Below are 13,824 nucleotides of genomic sequence, written 5' to 3'. Positions count from 1 at the left end.
GTGACAGGGACCGACTGCGCGGATAAGAACTCAATTTGTTTCAACCACAAGGTCCTGCAGGCTCCAACAGGGACCAACTACAGTTCCGAGGCCAGTGCCTTGGTCAAGGAGAACATGCAGGAGCACACTGAGGGCCAATTTAGACTCTAAACTGCATGTCTTTGAAATGTGGGAAGAAACTGGAGGAAACCCATGCAGACCCATGGGAGAACATTCAAACTCCACACAGAAAGGCCCAGACGGGGCTCAAACTCAGGACCTTCTTGCTGTGAGGTGTCGGTGCTAGTCAACCGTGTTATGAATCAAATTAAAATGACTTATGGTAGCATTGAGAGTTACGGGGGAAATGACAGAACTTTCATTATATGCTAACAAAAATGCAGATTGGCAGAATATCTCTTACCTAAGACATTGAAACCGACCGACGCAAGCATACCTCTAGCACCCCAAAGAAGAGAGGTTATGTGATCAGCATAGGGAGTTTGTTGTAAACCTTGGAGATGTTCTAAAGGGTTCAGCGGTGAAGCTTTTCTAGATAGGAGCTGAGAGGAGGTGCCATGTCAGGAGTGAGATGAAGCAGACAAGAGTCCTCTCTGTTCTGGACTCTGAGCAGAGAGAGGACAGAGAGGTTGTTTGAAGTGATGGAAGAGGGGCAGGACTGTACTGTGAGGAGAAGGAGTGATTTGCAAACATGTCTCATGGGGGGAAGTTACATCAGTATTCCTCCTCTCCTGCAAAAGTCAGGCTGGCAACTGCCTGCCCTCTTGATGGATTCATGTTTAGAAGTAGTGCTACAGTATTTTACGATATAATACGATATAATAGTATTGGATATGATTCAATATATATAATTAAGAATTTAATAATTGAATGCATTCACCTATTCAAACTAAAACATCAAAACTAGTACATGAAGGAGAGCTGTAGATGTATTATAGCCAGATCTGCTGGATAATTTCTTGTGTTGTCAAACAGTGGATGTTCGATTAGTGTTTGGCACTTCCATTCCGTGAAGCCCGTAGCTTGGTTTTTGCAAAGACTGGTCGATATTTACCCAAAAGAAGGTCTTTGTCAAAGCCCTGCGTTGCCTCTACCCTTATAGCAGGACAGACCTTGTCTTTGTGCTTTGCGCTCACAATGCAAAAATCAATAAGGAGGTCTACAAGGAATGATGCCTACCGCTAAGTTTATACATACTGTAGCATGTTGCTCTGTGTCAAAAACAGATGGATCAAACAAGGAAACACCCATCTTCTCCAAGCAGATGATGCATTTATATAAGTCACCATCTCCTTTGTGGGTGATTTATGTAAATATAAAATACTCCAAAGTTTTAAAACAAACACAATAATTGACTTCTGGAAGACAATGACTGACCATTATGTATGTCATGTTTTTGGCCATTTCGATTTTTATTGGTATCATAGAGCATGATATAAAGCATTGGAAATATATGCAATTAAGTGTATTAACTTCAGTTTAGAATATATTATTTTCTGGCATGCAGTTCAGAACATAGCTTCAAATATATAGCTTTTTGCTTTTCTTCCCATGACACCCATGACTGTCTCTAGTGGAGTACAGATTAAGGCTGGGGGCTGTATCAAAGGTATAAGATGTGATATACTGAAAAATATTGCTCTTGAAATGAATTATTTTCATTATTTTGAATGCGGTCATCCAGATATGGGATTCACTGAACAACAAGGTAACACAATCGCCTGACCTCTTTCAGATCCCGTGTTTTCCGACACCTGCCAGATCGACAATAAGTTCTTGTCCCTGAACTACCTGGCGAGCTACGTGCAGCCACAGCCGTCGAGAGGGTGTGTGCTGTCGGGCCCGGATCAAGATCAAGAGGTTCATATCATTGAGCTGCAAGCCCCCAACTCCAGCAGGTCAGTTCACCACTGAAGCTAAACTGTTCCCGACTCGATTCAAACACTTTAGTGGTTGACTTACCTTTAGCAAGTGCAAAATATGTTAGCAAACGCAAATCCGATAACGTGACCAATGATTGGTACAAAAAAATATCATGACCTATCGAATTTGCGTTTGCTAACATGTTTTGCACATGCTAAAGTTAATTAAGGCCCTCCAGCGTTTGAATTGTGTCGGGGGACAGTTGTGTTATTAGTTTTGCTTTGTATTATGTTAAAAGGTTTTCAGGTAAATCAGGCCCTGAGGCTCTTAGGAGACTTGAATCCCTTAACCGAATCCCAGAGCTTGTCAACATGACTCCCATAATCCTAAGAGTTCCAATGCTTGTTCTAATGGAATCTGTGACAAATACCCAGCCTTAATTATGAGTCCCAAAAAAACCGTGGTTTAGAGTTCATCCAAAAGCAATTCTGTCTAATTCACATGATGGGGCTGTGCAAGCTCGTGTTTGTGTGTGTGTGCTTGTATATGTGCGTGCATGTGTTCATGAATGCAATGTGTGTATGAGTGTGAGTATATGTGTGTTTACACTGGAGTGTGTGTGATAATTTTAATTCTTCATACTGCTTATTTTACCTGATTTAAAGCTATGTACATTTTGTAAAGTCTTTTGGGTGTGGTCTCTGGTTCTATCCCTAATCTCGTATTTCAACAATGTGTCCACAGAGGAAAGCGTATGTAAAATATCTGTCAGATCCTTTGAGAAATCTCAAAATAATATTAATGTGGAGGCAGATGATTTCTAATTTGTTTAGAATCATCTTGGCCCAACTCTCTCATGCGTTAGCTGAAGACTAATTGGAGAAAGGAAACTCAGCTTCCAAAACATGCCCTGTAAAGCTGGCACAGAGGAATGGGAGGGACGCTCATATTGTGTAAAAATCTGCCTGTTTAGGCTGCGGTATCGAGTGGTCTGTTGTGCACATGTCCTATTCCGGGGCAGCTTCCAAGTTTTTAATAAGTTGGCCAGACAGAGGAGACGTTATAATATGGGAGAAGTATGATAAATCCACAGCGCACACCAGTGTCCTTTTTTATACGGTTGTTTCTTTCGCACTCCCCGCCCTGCCTCTCTCCCCTTCGCTCTCTCACTCCCTCTCCCTCCTGTCACACACTCTCTCCTGCTCTCTCTTTCCCTCTATCTCTGTCTCTCTCAAAAACAGTGCGTTCCAGGTGGATGTGATCGTGGACATCAAGCCCCTGGAGGCGGACGGGCCTCCCCTCCACCGCGACCTGGTGCTCGTACTGAAGTGCGAGAAGTCCGTCAACTGGGTGATCAAGTCCCACTGCATCATAGGCAAGCTGGACATCTTGGTACGTGGCCGCGCTAGACTTTGGACGACCTCTCAGTGCTGGGAGCTCATTTATTATCCCAAACAATAACACTGACACCTGTGTTATTCACTGTTTCTCCATGGTCCCAGCCAGTATACACAGTGGTTTCGTGTTTAACCCACTATGGGACTTGGTCAAGTATAAATGGAAAACAGTACATTATAGAAGTCAGAAACATCCCACCAATCACATTTATTTTTTAATTTGTCACGTTACTTCTCCTTTGTCTAGCAAAGCTACAATGTTTGGTCATATGATCAAACTTTTGGGTTTACAGAGAAAGTAACAGAGAGTGGCATGCTTTCAAGCATGGTAGAAGGGTATCATGGTTAGTTAAGTTTCAAGTGGATAATTCACACAAATCTTGAAGAAAATATGTTGTGGATAGGAACAGAAATCCTGATTTTTTTAGCTTCATATGTTTTTGTTTATGTTTTTTTTAATGGCCATAATTGTACAAGCAAACTGCCAAATTATTTTTGATATTTGGTGTCTTGGGAATTCTTAGTGTGTAGAATTCAAATCTGTCAAAAAACATTAATCTCTTAATTTTTAAGATATTGGGCCTTAACTCACTCAATGCCATGGAATTCTATAACAAATCTAAAATGTTGTTAGTTAGGGCGCATTTAGGGGCCAGATTTGCTCTGCCTGTTACAGGTTGAAATGCAATGCGGCTACCCCCTACTGTCGTAACCTCACAAGTATTTTTTCCCAGCTGGTGGCATTCTTGCCACAGAAGCAAAAACGCTGAATGAAACATGGAACCACTGTATTAACATGCTACTAGGACTGTGTCCGAAATCGCATAGGTAGCATACTACTACATACCACTGCTATGTTTAAATGAAAATCAGCCTGAAATTTAGTACGAGTAAGATGCGGTTTTGAACACTACCTAAATCTGGTCAAAGACAGACAGACAGAAAGACAGATGAAAATATACCGGAAATATACCACCCAGAACTCAGCAACCACTTATAAATGGGTCACATGATATGTGTGAAGTCACTTGATGTCTGGCAGTGGTGAGGAAGTGGGTAATGTGAAAGTTCCTTAGCGACAAATCAGTTTTTACCATTTTACACAAGTGGATGTGGTGGTACTGGGGTGGGTGGTGGGAGGTGAGGGTCTTTAGAGTGCACTGGCCAATTCGACCAAAGTGTTTTTCTTGTGCACTCAGCCAAACTCGTTCGTCATCCATCAAACCATGAATTATGAGCTCTGTTGGCTACAACGCTCTCCGTCCTGGGTTTCAGCCTCAGGGCTAGAGTGCTGCAGTGTTCATGACTCTTTTAGTGCAAGAACAAATGCTTTATTTTGTTTTGCCTCACCTCTAATTTTTCCACAGTAAGTCATTCTTAAAGTCAGGTTCTCCTGCCAATACATTAAGATGGATTGTATTAGAAATGTGTCATTCCCAAAAACGTATTTTTTCTAGCCTGCATAAATAATGAAGATAATCAGTGTGGAAGGTTGATGCAGCATTTATTTTCATTATAGTACAATTATCAGTGCTCATTATAGTACAATTACCAGTACAATTACCAGTGCTCAGTACAGAACAGAACAATGATTTATATAAAAATAATTTTAGTGTGGGCTCTTGCATTTTCTGTTTGTCTACCTTGGTGTTTTTTTTTGTTGTATATTATTGTATTGCTTGGCATACTGAACAGCTGTGGGCCAGGTCATGTTGGCAGTGCAGAATGTCAGAAATGAAATGCTCAAACACCTTCCTTATCATGTCAGAAAGCTGCTAGAATTGGAGCTAATTGCTCATCCTGTGGCTTGGGCAAGGTTCATTGTTTACAGTCCATTAAGTTCAGGGCTGCCTCTGACGGTGCACTTGAGAATGCCCAGAGGTTAAGCGCTAAAGGATTAGGGGCTCCAGTGGACGCCTCCCTCCCTGTGATTCTCTCCCATTGAGCTGACTGTGCTCCCCAGAGACAGTGAACAGAACCCCGTGCTCTCCGGTTACACTGAGCTCTCCAATCAGAGGTGGTGTCGGCTGGCATGCAATTTCTTCTGAACTGCCATGTTGCCGCATTAAATAAATTGTGGAACGGGCACACTGACCTGAAACACTAGCCAGAACCCAAGTTTCCAGCTCATGCAACCAGAGCTAGCTGGCAGATGCTAATGTAGCCTAAAGAAGTTGCATAGGGATACTCTGCTGTTGAAATTTTGCTGCTTCTGACAGCTCGGTTACAGGCTGCTTTGAGTTGAACTTTTCATGCACTTACCATCACTTTGCTGCGAATGGAAAAGGAGGCGTTTGCTTTCACTCTGAAAAAAACCCTTTCTACAGCTGCTACTGTAGATTACTGGCATTTTTGAGATTATTGGCTTTAGATGGAAGTGGTTGTCTCCATCCAGAGAGAGTGTCTAGTCTTTGTGTGTATTGAGCAAGTGGGGGTGTCTTTACAATGTTTATGTGTCTATGTACAGCAGGGTCCAAAAGTCTGGGACCACATTACAAATCTGTGGGGTTTTTTTTGATGTAATCCTGGAAATAAACAGAAAGTTTTAGGATTTAGAAAAAATTTTAACAAATGAAAATAGCTTTTGCAAGAACTACTCGAAAGCCGAAGAAGAGCAAGAAGTGCTGGACAATCCACAACCCCATTGAACATTTATGGGGGCACTTGAAGACTTACAAAAGCCAAGCATTCAGTGACATCACAAGATGCCCTTTGGAACATTGTCAAATAATGCTGGAATAACATGGATCATCAGTTTTGCACATATTTGTGGAGTCCATGCCAGCTTGAGTGCACGTTGCCATTAAAGCAAAAGGTGGACATACCAAATACTATATACATACTATACCAAATACATACCAGACATTCTGAAATTATTGTAATTTATTTATTATTATTGTAAAGATTCAACTTTTCACTCAAATTGTTATGCTGATAATATAATTAGTAATTAAAAAGTTTGTATTCATTTAGAAAAGAATGCAAAATAGAAGCATTTTCACTTTCTCAGACTTCTGGACCCCACTGTATGTCTGTGTGTCATATGTGTGCCTTTGTCTTTCTGTGGATGTGCGAGTGTTCAGAGTTAAAGCGGTCTGCGGAACTGTTCAAGAAAATGTCAGCTATGCATGTGATATGATAGCCTCGTAAAATCAAAGTGTTGCTACTGTTGTAAGATTGCCCACAGTGAAGTCTGGCGGGAGGCGACTGGGAAGGGATTAGCATTCGCTCGCATTAACAGCAGCATACTGTTAATCCCATTTGTCCTCTGCCAGTGTTGAATTACCTTCCTCCTGTTCTTTGTTCGACATTGGTTGTCATGGACAGAAAATAGTATGCGTCAGACCCTGCCAATTGAACACACTGTCTTTACAGGTGATTTGTTAATGTTTTGTGATATGCAGTTATTTATATTTATACATATTTAGCAGTATATCACTTTGTGTGGGAAAATAAAAAAGGTGGAATATTCCTGTTAAATGTTGGCTAAACCAGTAGAAATTACAGGACTGTAATCAAATGATAATAAACAAGAAGCGACACATTTTGTATAGTGGTGTGCTCTGCATGCATGAAGCTCTGCTGCTGTGTTAAAAATGGAAAAACGTGTTTTTTTCTATATAAATGATTTTGATCATTTTTCTACAGGAATAATGTTAAAAAGTTTCAGTACGAGTGTCTCATTCAAGGAAACTGATTTTTAAAGAGGTGGCGCTTCAGTGGAAAAAGTAACAAATACAACCACATACTCTCAGTGAGCACTTTATGAGGTAGATCTGTACACCAGCTTGTTAATGCAAATATTTAATCAGCCAATCATGTGGCAGCAACTAAACGCATAAAAGCATGCAGACATGATCAAGGGGTTCAGCTGTTCTTCAGATCAAATGTCAGAATGGGGAAGAAATGTGATCCAAGTGACTTTTACGGTGGAATGATTGTTGTACTAGACAGGGTGGTTTGAGTATCTTAGAAACTGCTGGATTTTCACGCAAACAGTCTCTATAGTTTGCAGAGAATGGTGCAAAAAATAAAAAACATCCAGTGAGCAGCAGTTCTGCGGGAAAAAACTCATTGTTAATGAGAGGAGAAGGGCCAGACTAGTGACTGGAAGGTGACAGTAACGGAAATAACCACATATTACAACAGTGGTATGCAGAAGAGAGTGTATACTGTTCTGTATGTAAGGTACATTAACCATACGTAAATCTCAACCATTTAAAAGGAATGTTGAGTTTGGTGTGTTAAACTGTGTATTGACTGCTGTCATGTGTTTTCTTTTCTGTCTCCTGTATCTCAGACATCGGACACTATAAGCCTGAGTCCGGGTATGGAAACGCTGATGCAGGTGTCTAAGATATCTAAGCCCCTCCTGCCATCTGGCTCCCAGGCCCTTATCCAATGGGCAGAAGATCAAGGCTACAGCCCGGTCACCTCTTTCACCAGCACGCCTGTGGCCAACCACTTCAACCTGCATCTGAGGGAGCCAGGTGTGATTCGCTGTTCCCCCTGTCACTCTAAGCCGAGTGATTTCCTGTGTTCAGTTTAAACTGATTAAGTTACATGATTCCAATTTGGAGAGAAAAGGGGTTATAAGGATATTTAAAGATTAAGTCATGCAATGATGCAATCTGTATTTGAACAGTGTCACTATATTTGAATATTACCTTTAATGACTATAATAAAGATATAAAAAAGTCTGGGTGATTTCCAGACCTGAATCTAATACATAATTGTGTAACTTTTCTACACTTTACTGAGCTTGACTGGTGTATTGGACCCTTTGACATACTCTCAAAAATTGCAAACCGCACCTTCTGGTCCTCTTGTGTGGCTCAGTTACACCAGGCAAGATGAACTCAGCACAGTATTTGAATCCACACCTGTTATGTGTTTGACCCAGGTCTGTGGTCTGAGTGAGGTTGTAACAGTTACTCTTGTTTGCAGACGTGGTGGATTTCCTGGACAGTATTTTCCCCCCTGAGCTGACCATCCTGCAGAACTTAAACCCCCATCCAGACCAGGGGAGCTCTGCCCCACGACCAGGTCCTCCCTTCCCCTTCCCCCGATTGGGCGGGCCCCTGGAGCAGGGCCTGCCCTACCTGCCGCTGCCCCCCTTGGCAGATGGTCGGCCCTGGCTCGGCTCGGAGCCCGAAGAGCAGCAGGGCTCGCTGAGCGTGGGCCTGAGCGTGCGGTGTGAGGAGGACAAGATGGTGGTCAGCGTCAACAAGGAAAGCCTCCAGGTGAGAGAGGCTCATATCCACTGGACGACCTCATTGGCCTTCAGCTAATATACTGTATGGCTTAGTAAATACAAGTCAGTTCAAGTCTATTTACAGTTCATTAGACTAAGTAGGGGACAATCCCCCTGGGAGCAATGCGGGATTAAGGGCCTTGCTCAAGGGCCCAACAGCTGTGCGGATCTTATCATGGCTACACCGGGGCTTGATCCACAAACCAGTCCAGGGTTACCTTAGCCGCTAAACTACAGTCTGCCGTAAAGTGATTGTTTAGTTTGTGTTACAAGCAAACATTACAATTGCAGTCATAACATCAGTGTACATTATTTTGACTGGAGTGATTCAGCAGCATTGTTTAATGTCAGCTACCGGTGTCATTCTGAGGTAACATTACACGGGTGACTAAAAGCAATCTTTTCAAAGATGGCCCTCCCCTTCCTCCTCTTCTCCGTGTGCGCTGCTGCTTGCCCGGGGGAAACTGCAGTCTCTAAATAACTATTTTGTAACAACAAAATGCTCGCCGTACACAAAGAAAACTAAGGCACGCATGGTGTCTTTAAGTGAATGGAGCCTTGTTTTTGAGATTTACTTTAAAGACTGCACTTCCTCCTCTGTACTTAGTGCTTGCTTATGTCATCGGCGCTCCTGAGGGAAGGGTTTGGCTGCAGGCTTACTGTATTTTGGAAGGATTGCATATATTAAAACGTTCAGATTTGAATAGAGTGATGGCTGCTTAACATCCAGTGATGTGAAAAGCCATATGTAATGCAAAATGTTTAACATCAAGGAGATCACAGCATTTGATTGCAGTTTTGATAAAATTTTCCAACTTCTGATGAAGCAAACTACACTTACTAAAGAGTCTTTTATGAATAAAATATAACAGGCAGTCACATGCCTTTTTCTGTTAACATGAATGTGGGGTGTGGGTTCCCCTCTGAACAGTGATTGGACTGTCCATCTTCAGACCATGATGTCTCCCGAGCTATGTGTAGCCTTGCATGCAGCGACAACTAGGAAGGAGAGAGGGTGCAAGAGACCACATCACAGTTTGGCTAAATCCTCACACCGCTATGAAAATAGTTCTCAGGCAGCTCTGGACAGCTTAGCAGACCGCCAACATTTCCTTTCACTGCAAGCGAATACACTGAAACACTCTATGAAGGCTTGTTTCAGGAGGCTCTTTCATGGGCTCGGATTCCGGTGATCAGTGACCTCCACGCCAGACCTGGGTCAATTACGTAATTGGATTCAAATACTTTTGTACAATTTACTGAGTTTGTCTGGTGCATTGGAACCTATGAAATGCTTTCAAAAAGTGCACACACCACCTTCTGGCCATCTTGGTCGGCTCAATTGGACCAGGCAAGATCAATCAATCACAGAAACATATTTGAATCCATAACAATTATGTACCCGACCCAGGTCTGCTCCACACTGAGATCTGACTGGCTGATGATCAACTGAGGCAAAGCAATGAACTACTTACTTCAGACAATTATTTTTAAATACTGTAACTTATCTGCAGCTGCAAGGTATTTCATCTGTGTCAATCATGGTTAGTGATGGTGTTAAATCTCAGTGTGAAATCTAACTTCATTTGCACACATTCTGTAGTTCCAAGTGAAAGATGGCTGAACCTGAACTTTCATAAAGACTTAATTTATCTGCTAGCAGTAAAACCTAGTCTTGTAGTGTATGCGGTTTTATTTTAGCTAGTACTCATTCCTCTGAACAGGCGAGTGGGTACAGAAGGGCCAACCTCACCCTGCAGGACCCTGCATGCAAAGCTACGGCCAACACCACCCACTACATCCTGGAGACCCCTCTGACTGGCTGCGAAACTGTTAAATACCCTTCCCACCCCAGTCCTGTAGTCATCTACATCAACTCGGTGAGTGGATAACCAGGGCGAGTGAACTGGAGAGGGATTATGTCTGTACAATAATGTGTATAATCTGACTATTTAAATTCAGCCTATTCAGGAAATGAATTACTGAGGAGGGCCAGCGGTAATTGATCATATTTAGCATATAACTGCTGCAAACTATTGTATTATTATTAATACTTGCTTAATTGCTGGTAATCATATTATCAACCTAGATTATTGATGTTGCACAAATTGGATAAATATTTGACAGAAGGGCTATCCACCTGTTTTTTTGGCAGAGGACTGACACATACAGAAAAAAAAGAAACAAACTGAGACAAACTTTTTATGAGATTTGAAATAGAATTGAACTTTTATTTACGTTAACCAGCAGATCCAGTATCTACATCAACTACTTCTTTTCTATTCAAAGTCAACATTAACAAAGGAAATTTAAAGCCAAGGCAAAATTCATTGTCATTTTTTAGATTGAGACTAAGCTGCTGCCACAGCCGCATTCGTCCAGCTGTGGTCCAGTTCCTGTGATACTGGCTTTAGAGTGAATGAATGAAGTTTTGGGCAGTTCTTAAAGTGGGAAGTCATGGCCAACTGGAATGAAAGAGCACAACACACCCTTCATCGTGTTCCATTACATTTGTCCTGCTTTCTCAAGAATCACTCTGATGAAATATGAAGTTGTATGTTTGTGTTTTCATGTGTGTGTGTGTTTGTGGGTGTGCATGTGTTTGTTCCAAAAAGTACGTAACATTGAATTGCCTTGGGAATTTTGGTGTTGGGAATTTTGGTGTTGAAATTGCTAGATGTTCCCATGTATTCATCCCAGCTCATCTGTCTCCGAATGGCTTGCCTGTTACCTCAAGAAATCATCTAAGCTCTATCAGATTTCTGTCTCCTTGTCTTGCAGCCACTCCAAATGCCAGAAATAGCCTCATTCAAGAGCGAAATGTGACAATAACGGAGATTTTTGCTGGGAAATCTCTCCCGTGCAAGTTAATGTTAATGCTTCGCTTGGTTCTGTTGTGTTTGGCAGGTCTTCATCAACCCATCTGATTCAGAGGATGGGAGCGGTTGGCCTGTGGATTATGAGGACATGGAGTCGGGAGATATTGGCTTTCCGGTGGACACTGAGGGGATGGAGAGAGCATTCCTTGAACCCATGGCTTCCAGGCCATCAATCTTGGTAGGCACTGTTATATAGCAAGCCCAGTTTCACAATATTTTTCCAAGCTGGTTTTTAAAAATATGTTTAGCTTTTCAATGAAATTTTGACCTAGTCGTCCGACCCAGCTAGTTTATGTATATTTGTTTAGCGAAATTCGGATCTAACCGTACTACCCAGCCGGTTCATGTAAATTGGTTTCCATGGAATCCCAGTCAGGACAATGCAGGAACTCACCAAGATAACAAGCATTTTAATAGAGAATCACACTGCAATGACACTGGCCCAGCGGTAAGATTACTGAAGGACAAAACAAGCTTGCGGTACAGCAAGCTTCATCGCATTGAGCCTAAATATCCTGGCGAGGGTCTGGCGTGACATGACACACTGTCCCATCTTATCTCATCGCTTTGTTTCTTAATGACGTTGGTTTTAATTAACAGCACGTGCTATGTGGCTTTCTTGATACCTTATGGCGCCTCCGTGTCCACTCAGGGATCAGGGAGGGCAGAGACCTTTCCCACCTCAGCCGTTGACCTCCAGCCACACAATTTACAACCCAAACCCCGATTACCAGGCATCACCTGCCATACTAAGTCACTGATCAATGCACACATATATAACTTTTTTCAATGGACAATCTTCTGAACCTATCAGTACTTCCCATCTCTGTATATATTTTGTAGAAGCCAAGTCAAGAACTGGAGTTATTCAGCCAGTGTTCTTTGAACAAACTACCATTAGTTTACGAAAATGGTTCCCAAGTGGTTATTTTTTCCCTGTCAGTCATACTCTTGCAGACACATCTTTATACATTTACTCAGTACTGTGAGGTCAGCACATAGGAAATGTAAGTGGGGAAATGTATTAACAGCTGCAATATAAACCAAATGGTTGCCATTGACATGGCTTCATCATGGAAAATGCGAGGAATGGTTATTGCCTGTGTGTGCTTGCTTGCACACTGTCCACATGGCAAAGGTTCTTACACTCTGTCCTCCAGTGTTCCTCAGTGGCAGTCAACTCTCCCACAGTCGTTTCTTCTCTGTGACCAGGGGTTCAACTCTCCAAACCTTTTTATAATGTCTGTCTCCTGAACTTAGCTCAACCTAATGTTGAAAGCCTGGCACTCTCTCCTTCCAGACATTAATCCAAAACTGCTTTCCCCCCATCCTCCATTCCCCCTGCTTGTTCCTTATTGGTAGGGAGGGCAAAGTGGAGCTTTAGAATGTAGACCGCTGTGTGTGCACGTGAGTTCGCCAAAACATTTCTCACAGAAAACATAATTTGTCCACTTTTTTACTTCACAGTAGAGGTGATCAAACTTAGAATAACTAAGTGCTAGCGTATTCAAAGCCTTTACTGGTCCCTGTACGATGTTAGCATGATGTAGCTAGCATACACGAATAGCACAAAGCCATACAATTTGCTTTTTAATGGCACTTGGTCATTCGAACGATATAAATAAAAGCATTCGATTAAGTTCAAAGGCGCCAAAAATTTCTGTCGCACTGTCCATAAATGGCAAAAGTCCCACCATAGGATTGTTTTAAACCTTTAAAAGTTATACATTTTCTGAATCGTCATTAATTTCTCTTGGCGCTATCAGTGATTCGGCGTGATCAGTTCAGTTGCTATGTAAATTACGTTAGAAGGATACAACACGGTTATTTGCTACTTAAACGTAGACGCACGCTCGAGAGCGTTAACATGATTGAAGTCTGACTTGTCTATTGTGAAAATCCATTGAAACTATTAAAAAGTAACCAGGGACTTTAGGCTGGACTTACCGAGTACCCAGCAAAAATATTGACCTGGCTACAGTCACAATTTTGACGGTTCGAACTGCCACCAACTGCCATGTATGAGCGCGTGAAGTAAACCAGTAAAAGCTATTGTTGCGTCACCGTTTTCGAGCTCCATAAATGTAAACAATGGAATGGCAGTGAAATCTGCCTGTTTTTCGGTGCCGTTGGTGGAATGCTGGTAAAATGAGCGCTTAAAAGCCACAAAAACAGTCATTTTGTCACATTAAAATTCCACCTAAGCAGAATTATTGTCCACAACACGTTAATTTAAGGTTAAACTGAGATTTTAATCATAATATTCATGTTGATTTCCAGAAAAACATTTTTTGGTTGTCCTCCCTACTATTGGCTCTGAAGCTCTGCACCTCTTTATTGGGTTTAGTGATCCCTCTGCGTAATGCAGGGTGAAGGTCGCTCAGCAGGGGGTGGGGGCTTAACTTTGGGAAGTGTGCTGCCTTGCTGTTCT

General features: G+C 42.1%; 1 protein-coding gene across 1 annotated transcript in view; it reads left to right on the top strand.

Annotated features, from left to right (window-relative positions):
• Positions 1–13,824, top strand: part of tgfbr3 (transforming growth factor, beta receptor III) — a 100,658-nt gene that overhangs the window by 69,981 nt on the left and 16,853 nt on the right. Inside the window, exons 6-11 of the mRNA XM_061239107.1 lie at positions 1,736–1,898; positions 3,105–3,255; positions 7,561–7,750; positions 8,208–8,503; positions 10,239–10,394; positions 11,422–11,571. Of these exons, the coding sequence (XP_061095091.1) occupies positions 1,736–1,898; positions 3,105–3,255; positions 7,561–7,750; positions 8,208–8,503; positions 10,239–10,394; positions 11,422–11,571 (1,106 nt within the window). The remainder of the gene's footprint in view (positions 1–1,735; positions 1,899–3,104; positions 3,256–7,560; positions 7,751–8,207; positions 8,504–10,238; positions 10,395–11,421; positions 11,572–13,824) is intronic.

The sequence above is a fragment of the Conger conger genome, chromosome 4, assembly GCF_963514075.1.
Source record: "Conger conger chromosome 4, fConCon1.1, whole genome shotgun sequence".
Classification (NCBI taxonomy): domain Eukaryota; kingdom Metazoa; phylum Chordata; class Actinopteri; order Anguilliformes; family Congridae; genus Conger; species Conger conger.
The sequence above is the reverse complement of the archived record's forward strand: the minus strand, read 5'-3'. Positions and strand labels throughout refer to the sequence as shown.